The 10,300-nt window shown below is 41.7% G+C and overlaps 1 protein-coding gene across 2 annotated transcripts in view; it reads left to right on the forward strand.

Moving 5' to 3' along the window:
- Positions 1-10,026, forward strand: part of OIT3 (oncoprotein induced transcript 3) — a 28,264-nt gene extending 18,238 nt beyond the window's left edge. The window contains exons 7-9 of one of the 2 annotated variants that reach the window (XM_059397718.1): positions 1,212-1,627; positions 6,767-6,866; positions 8,672-10,026. In XM_059397718.1, coding sequence (XP_059253701.1) covers positions 1,212-1,627; positions 6,767-6,866; positions 8,672-8,845 — 690 coding nt within the window. In that variant the 3' untranslated portion in view covers positions 8,846-10,026. The remainder of the gene's footprint in view (positions 1-1,211; positions 1,628-6,766; positions 6,867-8,671) is intronic. The other variant, XM_059397719.1, reaches the window with a different exon arrangement.
- Positions 10,027-10,300: the final 274 nt, after the last annotated feature.

Here is a 10,300-nt window from a genome sequence, read left to right on the forward strand (position 1 = left end):
TCTAAGAATGTGCACCGGAGTCTGAGGGATATGAAATAAGATTCTTCACTTTGGGGAACATTTGCAGTAGGCCTGAGATGACAACACACACACACAATATAAATAAGAAACAGTGATCGAGATGACAGGTGCCGTTGCAGTCCAGAAAGTGACAAACACTGGAGCAGTCAAGACAAGTGGGCCTTGAACTGGGACGGAAGCCTGTGTGTGGCTTATCCAGGCGGAGAGGAAAAGAAAGGCCGTTTCAGATGGGAAACAAGTGAGCCAGTGTCAGAGATGGGAATATTTAAGACTTATGCTGAGTGAATGGGCAGTGCAGACTGACTGGCAAGGAACACGTATTGGAAAAGGAAACTGGAGAAGTAGGTGGGGGAAGACTGTGCTTCCAAGATCTGCCTTGTGAGTGAGGGTGAGATATTTGAGCTTTATCCCCCAGAGTGAGGTTGCTGGCGCTGTAATGATGAGATAGCAGTGTACAAGACGGATGGAAATAAAGGGGACCTGGATCCAGAAGATCAGGGCCGCGATTCTTGCAACCATTGAATTAAACAAATATTTATTTATTGAATCCGATGAATAGAAAATCAGGAATCTAATGAGACCTGGGGTGGGATATGAGGGTGCTATCCCAGGAGAAGGGGGTCCCACTTCAGGCAAATTGTGTTTGTTGTATCTGTGAATAATCGAGTGGAAATGCCCTGAGGTGGGTTGGAGTTGCTGGCCCTCTGGGGAGCAGACAAAGCTGGAGATAAAGAACTGAGAGCCGTCTGCATAAATGCGGTAGCTGAAGTTCTCTGCCTGTGGATGAGTTCAGCACAAGGTCAGGCCGCAGCCTGATCAGCAGGTCTAGGATTCCAGAAAAAAAAAATAATACACTGAAGCCATTCTTTCCTAAAATACCAGAGCTTTGAATTTGCTGATTCTGCATAGTTCAGGTTTAATGAGTAATACTCCAGAGGAATGTGTGGGTTGACCAGGGAGTAGTATATAAAATTCTTAACAGTCAGAGCATCTTGCTGAAAAGAGAAGAGATATTTTAAAAAGCCTTTGAGCTTCAGCAACCAAATCTCTAATTGTTCTGATGTAAATAGAAGTGTGGAGGATGTTACAGTCAAGAATGGGATTGGGTGGGAGGGTGGGATAGGGTGGATTGGGGAGCTCTGGAGAAATAGACATAGTCTTTTTCCTCTCCTGGCCCTGGCCTGGCTCAGGTGGTAAATGACAAGATTGTGGCAAGCAACCTTGTGACAGGCCTACCCAAGCAGACCCCAGGAAGCAGCGGGGACATCATCATCCGAACCAGCAAAGTGCTGATCCCAGTGACCTGCGAGTTTCCACGCCTGTACACCATTTCAGAAGGGTACGTTCCCCACCTTCGAAATACCCCCCTGGAAATCATGAGCCGCAGCCATGGAATCTTCCCATTCACTCTGGAGATCTTCAAGGACAATGAGTTTGAAGAGCCCTACCGGGAAGCTTTGCCCACCCTCAAGCTTCGAGATTCCCTCTACTTTGGCATTGAGCCTGTGGTGCACGTGAATGGCTTAGAAAGCCTGGTAGAGAGCTGCTTTGCCACCCCCACCTCCAAGATCGACGAGATCCTGAAGTACTACCTCATCCAGGATGGGTAATTATGCTGCTTACACGATTTATTATCCCCAGCTCACACCCGATTTCTCCCATCCAAGTACTAACCAGGCCCGACCCTGCTTAGCTTCCAGGATCAGACGAGATAGGGCGTGTTCAGGGTGGTACACCCGGCCGTAGACTCACACCTGGTCATTTCCTAAAACAATAGGGCACTTCCGTAAGCTCTGAATTGTTTCAAAAACCATTTTTTTTAAAAGATTTTATTTATTTATTTGACAGACAGAGATCACAAGTAGGCAGAGAGGCAGGCAGAGAGAGAGAGGAGGAAGCAGGCTCTCCGCGGAGCAGACAGCCCGATGCGGGGCTCGATCCCAGGTCCCTGGGATCATGACCTGAGCCAAAGGCAGAGGCTTTAACCCACTGAGCCACCCAGGCGCCCCCAAAACCATTTTTTAAAAAGATTTTTAAATTTATTTATTTGACAGACAGAGATCACAAGTACGCAGAGAAGCAGGCAGAGAGAGAAGGGGAAGCAGGCTCCCTGCTGAGCAGAGAGCCCGATGATGCGAGGCTCGATCCCAGGACCCTGGGATCATGACCTGAGCTGAAGGCAGAGGCTTTAACCCACTGAGCCACCCAGGCGCCCCTCAAAAACCATTTATTGACATTGGAGGTAAAAACTGGTGAGGGAGCAGGAAGTTGAGAATGACTCCAAGGGGTCTAGCACGGATGACTGACTAAATGCCGTTAACCCGGATGGATGGCCATAAGGAGAAAAGCAGATTTGAGGTGAAATATTGAATACGACAAGTCCAGATAATACTATTGAATTGTAAATGTCTTCAGGATACATGGGAAGAAAAGGTCAGCGGGCAGTTGGAAATGTGTATCAGACCCAGGAACAAGGTCAGGACTAGAGAGAGATAAAGGACCAAGAATCATCCATGTTTCTATTGGAAACATAGAATTGATTAACCTGATTAGAGAGAGGGTAGAGCGTGAGTGTGACTGTCGGGGCTGGGGGAAGGCAGATAATTGCAAGCGGATGGGGAAGAGGAAGCAGCCAATGTCAGCTCCTCTTTTAGGAAGCTTGGTAGTGAAGGAGAGACAAGAATTACTAGAAGGTTTTAGGAGAAGAACGATCAAGTGAAATTTGGTTTTTGTCTGCTTGTTTTTGTTGTTGTTGTTGTTTATTTATTTGACAGAGAGAGAAATCACAAGTAGGCAGAAGTAGGCAGAGAGAGAGAGGGAGAAGCAGGCTCCCTGCTGAGCTCGATCCCAGGACCCTGAGATCATGACCTGAGCTAAAGGCAGAGGCTTAACCCATTGAGCCACCCAGGTGCCCCTGTTTGCTTGTTTTATACAAAAGAGATTTCCTTATTTCCTAAGGATCCCTGGATTGAGAACTGTGTGTGTCTCACGAGTTTGTTGGAGGCCTAGCAGTTGTCACACCCATTGCTCACATTCCCAGGAAAAGGACATGCAAACCCCATACTCATGATAAAATCTTATCAGCTTCTTCCTTGTTCTCAGTGTCAGGTGGGACATAGCTCAGGTAGGGTCAGGACCCGCAGCTCACTGAAAGCGACATGGTATAACAAGAGAACCACCTGGGCCATGCCCTAGGCTAATGGGCCTCATAGACTCTGAAATGTCTGCTTAGTTTTTCTCTGCTGGCTCTCTCACTGCAGGCATCCTCCATCTGCTGCCGTCAGTCTCTTGCACAGGGATGTTCAACTTTAAAGCACATGGGATCAACCAAGAGGCTTTTGTGGAAGAAGCAGTGCCCCCAGACTTGTTCTCTCTGTTCTGCTCTGTCTTAATTCCAACCCTTACCTTTCACCTGGATAGCAAAAACAGCCTCATGACGGCCCCCTGAATCCCAACTCTCAAATCTCAGCTCCAAGAATCCCTGGGTAACCAGTCAAAAGACAAACAAATGTTAAAAATTGGGGGGGGGGGGGAATATATATACACACACACACACATAATATATATATATTATATATATAATATATAATTATTTTATATATATTTATAATATATAATATTATAATATATAATAATATTATATATAATATATATAATATAAATATTATGTGTATATATATATATATACATATATATATATATTTTTTTTTCCCAGATCCCTGCTAAAAACCTTTGATGACTCTTGATTTCCTTTGGTTGGTAAATTTAACTGTTTGCCAGCAGGAGTACTTGTAGCCTCCCTTAGCTTGTTTTCAGAACATGGAAAATGTATCATTCTGAGCTGCTTTGCATGGCCAGTAACAGGTCTCATAGGTGTCTGTAGTTCTTTGGATTTCTTGCCATCTTAAAATTACCTCCACAAAGTCTTAAAATGAAAAGTAGAAGAATCATTTATTATTTTTTTTTTTCATTTGCATACCTAATGCTAAGGAGATTAAGGAATGGATTTACTTTTAGTGGGGAGTATATGTGGGTTCCTTTATTTTTTTTTAATGGCTGTATTAGAGTACCATTCTCATACAACGAGTATACACATTGAAAGTGTACAGTTTAAGTTCTGATGTATGCATTCATGAAGCCATCACTACAGTCAAGATAGGGAACATTTATCTCATTCCAAGAGTCTTTTCCTACCCCTGTATTTACTTTTTGCACAAATAAATGCATAATCATAACTCGCTTATTGACAAAACATGTAATCTATAATCTTAGTAAAGCTGGTAAAGTTTATTTATATATTTGTTATTCAGATGCTCAGTTAAGGACTATCTGCTTTTTATTTTAGAGAGTTCTAAGAAGTTGTGCTTTTTAATTTTCTAGCCCTTAGCACATACAGAATTGCTTTAAATAAAAGTATATATATATATATATATATGCTGCAGGAGAAATTAAAATGCTTAAAAGCCAGAGGCAAGAATTTATACCAGGTATATTTAGTATATTTAGTAAACAGGCAAATGGTCCCATCTCTGGCACAATAATGGAGAGTACTGGAATGGTGTCTGTGAGACGATTCCTCCAGATAAAATCCGACTCTGAGCTTGGCTCGCAGTGCCTCACACACAGACCTCTGCCCTCTCCAGTTTCTGTTCCCAGCAAAGGAAACTACAGGCAATTCCCAGACTCTATTATTTCCTACACCTTCCTCACTGCACCTGCTGTTTCCTCTGCAGAAATCTCCTTTTCTTCCTGCCCAACTCTCCCTGTTCCGTCAAGATTCAGCTGGATTTTTTTCCTCCATGAAGCCTTCCTTGATTTCTTCTGCCCTGAGGTGGAAATATTCCTTCTTTTTCTTTTCCCCTCTATGCCTATCCTATAGTAAGGGTCATTAAATAGCTGTCAAATGAACTACTGAATGGACATTTATCATAATAATCATCTGAAGCAAGTCCAGAGCCCGAAAATAAACATAATGCAGTAAGCTTACATTTATAAATTGTTTGATTATTCATTGTTCTCAGCTTGCATTTAAATCAGGTCATTTTCCCCTGATATTTAACACAGCTCATTCACCTCTCTCCAGTTTTAGTTGGCGTATGCTCAGAGAATACAAAGCAATTTAGTGCAAACCTCAGCAAAGTAGAATTAGAAAAGTAATCTCCAGAAAAAGAAACATTGAATTCCAAAGTGAAACATTGGACAGCTTTTGAGTAATTGATTATTTTGGATTATCCTATACCATCCTTACTTTCTTTTAGCACGTGAACTTAGAGTTGATGAACCACATCATGGTTTGACCAGCAAACACCAGGTCAAGAGCCAGAATTTGTCCTGGGTCCTATTCTGTAGTATATTACCCCATAACAACTCTTCCTGCCTCATTTTCTCTCTTAAAGAAAAAAATGGTATTTTTAGGTAAAAATAATTGAAAATGGTGAGGCCCTTAGATGAAAAGTGCCGTTTTGATATCATGTTACTATTTTTGTCCTAGATACAGACTGTAAAGTTCTTGACATCACAGACCATATTATTCATCTTTATATCCTCTGCAGCTCCCAACAGAACATGTTGCGCAGACTAGGTATGTGATAGGTATTTGTTATAGAACATAATCAAAAGATGGTATATATTAACTTTACCTCAAGAAAATGAAAACATAAATACAAGAAATAACTGAAACTGCATAATATATTTAGATTCTCTTCAGGTCAAGGGAATATGGATGAGGGGTTATTATATATCACAATGTCTTCTTTTTAAACAGTCTTATTGATTTTTTTGAACTGCACTGAAACAGTACTTAGCAATGAACTAGAAAGCGGTCTGTAAGCACGTGAAGCAAGGATCCAGTTTCATAGACTTTTCTTTCTGGTCCCCACATTTTTTTTTCCTGGACTGGTAGACAAGAACTAATAGGTATCCAGAAAAAGGAAAATACCCAGAATTTAAAGTTCCTTTAAAATTCACAGTGGGAAAGACGATACAAGTGTAATCTCTGTCCTCTCAGGAGAAAATGTTCATCAAATACTAAACCTTGGTCTCAAAATTGAGAACCGGTAAGACTTCTTTTCCGCAGCTAACCTTGAGGTGAGCCTAGGACTTTCACTTTAAGCAGTAGACCTGAGATGGAAACCCCAAGACCCTATCAAACTACAACTCTGCATTAAATGTGGGGGGAAAATGAAGTTCAGCAATTGGGAGGAGACGGAACCTTCCCAGTAGAACCAGTTACTCTCTCTGGAACTTAAATCTTTATGCAGCTCAGTGTTGCACACATTGAGGCTTGCTCGCCTCTGAACCCTCGTTGGGGGTTAGTGTGTATTAGGTGCCCAATAAATATTTTTGAAATCTCAAACCAATCATCAAGTATGTGAATGCAGAATTCCTGTGATGTATTACAAAGGAAAATACAGCCTTCCAGAGATATCTTCATTTCAAAAGGTATCTTTGAAAGAAATGTGGTTGCTGTTGCTCCTGCTTCAATACATTGACGTATCGAGAGGTCCTCGTGCCCAGTTCGTGGGTACAGAGAATGAGAGATGGGACAGACGGTGTTCATGAGCAGGGCTGAAGACGACTTTGCAGGGAGGGAATTGCATTTTTCCTTCATTCTCAAAAAACTTGACTGCAGCCCAGCCTCCTCCACTCAGTCAGCATTTCTTTGGACTAAACACATTGGACCAGATTGTTTTTCCATCTCTGCTGAAGCCATCAAGTCTTACGTGTTCTCCTGTCCTGCTTTTAGTTGTGTTTCAGATGACTCCGTGAAGCAGTACACAGCCCGGGACCACCTAGCAAAGCACTTCCAGGTCCCAGTCTTCAAGTTTGTGGGCAAAGACCACAAGGTGAGCTGAACACCTTTATCTTGGAACCCACACCGCACCTCCTCCCCCACCCCCAGGCCTGGCCCTCATTTCTTGGCGTGCCTGTTTGTTGACGTTCTCTGTGAGCTCACAGTTGGGATCTGCATTACCTCTGTGAAAAACACTGCAGAACTAGCTATCTAGAATGTCACAATTATCTGCCTTTCTTCCAATAAAATCACTGTGTTTGTTCAAAGAAAATACTATATGATCATAATTTTATTTTTTTTAAGTTCTATTTTATTTAAGTCACTTCTATGCCCAGCGTAAGGCTTGAACCCACAACCCTGAGACCAGGACCTATGCTGAGGTCAAGAATCAGACGCCTAACAGACTGAGCCACCCAGGCACCCCTATATGATCATAATTTTAAACTGTTGTGGGGGGGTATGGTTGAAAAGCCTGTGCGGTAGTCATATGGCAAAGTATATGGGCAGAAAATTCACAGAAAAGACAAATAGTGATTTGTTCAGTGAAAACAGTACTTAAAATGCCAATTAAAACAAGTATAAGTCATTACTTTATACATATTAAATTTATAAAAATTGTAAATCACAATGCTTGCAAAGTTATAGGGAGAAGTATATAGTGGCAGTATAAAGGGGTCTGGTTTCTGGAAAGTTGTCTGGTAATATGTAGTAATAACCGTAAAATCACCAGATTCTTTTATCTAAAAATTCTAATTCTGACAGTTTCTCAAAAACAAGCAAGCAAAGAAAGAAAAATGTGATTTGTTGTATGTTATAGAGAAGGAGAAAAAGTCCTCCAACAGGGCTACCACATATCTATTAGTGTAATATTAAGCAGTTATTAAAATGAGAAATATAGAAAAAGGAGATATTGAAAGTCATATGTCATAACAATTCACATGCATATTGAGTATGCTGCATTTTTTAAAAGATTTTATTTATTTATTTGACAGATGGAGATCACAAGTAGGCAGAGAGACAGGCAGAGAGAGAGAGAGGAGGAAGCAGGCTCCCCGCTGAGCAGAGAGTCTGACTCAGGGCTTGATCCCAGGACTCTGGGATCATGACCTGAGCTGAAGGCAGAGGCTTTAACCCACTGAGCCACCCAGGTGCCCCAAGTATGCTGCATTTTTGAAAAACACACATACACAGAGGTTATAAGAGGCAATAGAGAGAATGTGAAGGTGGAAACTTTGCTTTTTCTCAGTAGAGTTGTTGAAATGTTTAAACCAAAGGAAGTTTAAGAGACCAGCTATCTTTTCCACACTGCATTTAAGTGAATTCATGTCCTTTCCTGTTTTATCACTGTTCTAGAACAACTGTTAACCATGATGGCTAATCCTGATCTCCCTCCCCAAGCAGGCAGCATGATTTGGGAGGTAACTTATAGGAAGAAGCTTGGACAAAGAACTTGTTACTTTACACAGAAGCATGCAGGCACCTATGTTTTTCCCAGACTTTGATGTGAGGAACAAAGATGTTTATGTTATTAGGTGTTCCCTCCTTGAAGGTCTCTCCTGTCCCTATACAAAGGCAGGAGTTATGCTTTGGGAGGGGGGGTTAGATCACCCACATGACTCCATATGTTTGCCCACCTGACCAATGCTGTGAATCTGGGCAAGTTGTCTAACTTAAGTCTCAGTTTCCTCATCTGTAAAATGGGGATGACGACATCCACCTCAGAGGGCTGTTGTTTATATGAAATGAGATACTGTATATGAAACATCTGGTATAGCGAGCGTCTGGCTTCCAGAAGGGGCCCTACAAGCAGCATCTGTTATCACTATTTTTGTTAATTATCATTTATGGTCTTTCCAGGAAGTGTTTCTGCACTGCCAAGTCCTTGTCTGTGGACGGCTGGATGAACGTTCCCGCTGTGCCCAGGGTTGCCACCGGCGAGTGCGTCGTGAGGCAGTGGAAGGAGAGGATACAGCTGGTTCCCAGAGCCAGATGCTGACGGGTGGCCCGATCAGGATTGACTGGGAGGACTAGGACAGCCCCACACCCGACTCCTGGCTCTGGGTTGCCCTCCTCTTTAGAACTTCTCCCCACTGAGAACATCAGTCAATACCCTAGAACACGGCATTCTTTAAACCTCATACTGTGGGGTTAGACCGACTTCCAGAACGGACTCATTCTGATTCGGGCCCCTGGACTGGGAAAAGTCACTTCACTGCTGACTGACCTGACCCACATGGGGCTTCATCCTCCTGACATTGAAAGCTGCGCTGTCCCTTCCGAAAGCAGCTCACTCCATTTCGCACGTTTCCTCCCTACAATAAAACACCCAGTGTAGGATATAGTAGGACCACTACAACCAAAAGTTGGGCATGATACTCCAAACTTCAGACTTAAAATAAATTAAATAGTTGCTTGAAATTATGACTTAAATACCCAATAACTCCTTAAATATGTAAATAATAATCATACCCTGAAATTTCAATTCAAGCACAGAATATTTACAGGGGATTAGGAAGTTTATCGATTTAAGTGTGTACTAAAAGTTACTATTTGATTTTCCTCTTGCATGATGTTTTCTTTTTTGAAGTTTTTATACCATCTTAAGTGAAATATTTTCAATTAAATTTATTAACATGCAGGGCACCTGGGTGGTGCAGTGGGGTAAGCATCCGACTCTCAGTTTTAGCTCAGGTTCTGATCTCAGATTGAGCCCCATGTTGGGCCCCATTCGATGTGGAGTCTGCCTGAGATTCTCTCTCCCTCTGCCCTCCTCTCCCCTCCAAAATAAATAAATAAATCTTTAAAAAGTTTATTAACATGGGGTGCCTGGGTGGCTCAGTTTCTAAGCATCTGCCTTTTGCTTGGGTCATGATCCCAGGGCTCTATGTTCGGGCCCCGCATCAGGCTCCCTGCTCGGTGGGAAGCCTGCTTCTCCCTCTCCCACTCCCCTTGCTGTGTTCCTTCTCTCACTGTGTCTCTCTGTCTAATAAACAAACAAAAAAAATCTTTTAAAAAAATTTATTAACTTGCATTAAGAGGTCCAACGACTGAACTGTAAAAAAAATTAAAGTTTGGTACCATATGCCCTGTTATTTGGCATTGTATGCCCCGAGAATAAATTATACCATAGTCCATTTTGTAAAATTATACCATACTCCATTTTGTAGGTAGATGCTCAATAAATTTTATTGAAATAAATATTATAAACCACAGGAATAAATTTTATATGCAATTTTGTATTTAAAATGTTATATGCAACTAAATCCAATTTCTTAATATGCCAATTAATTTTATGGCTTTACATAAGATCAAGAGACAGTTTTTTTTTTCTTGTTCTCTTTAGAAATGGTTATCATCAACAATTCTTAATGGAACCAGTAAAATCAACAAAAGGAAGAGAAAAGACAGAATGACCTAGGTCAACAATTGGCCAACTTTTTATGTCAAGGGCCAAATGGTAAACATTTTAGGCTTTCTGGCCAGTCT

This window comes from Mustela nigripes, chromosome 4 (assembly GCF_022355385.1).
Source record: "Mustela nigripes isolate SB6536 chromosome 4, MUSNIG.SB6536, whole genome shotgun sequence".
NCBI classification, from domain to species: Eukaryota; Metazoa; Chordata; class Mammalia; order Carnivora; family Mustelidae; genus Mustela; species Mustela nigripes.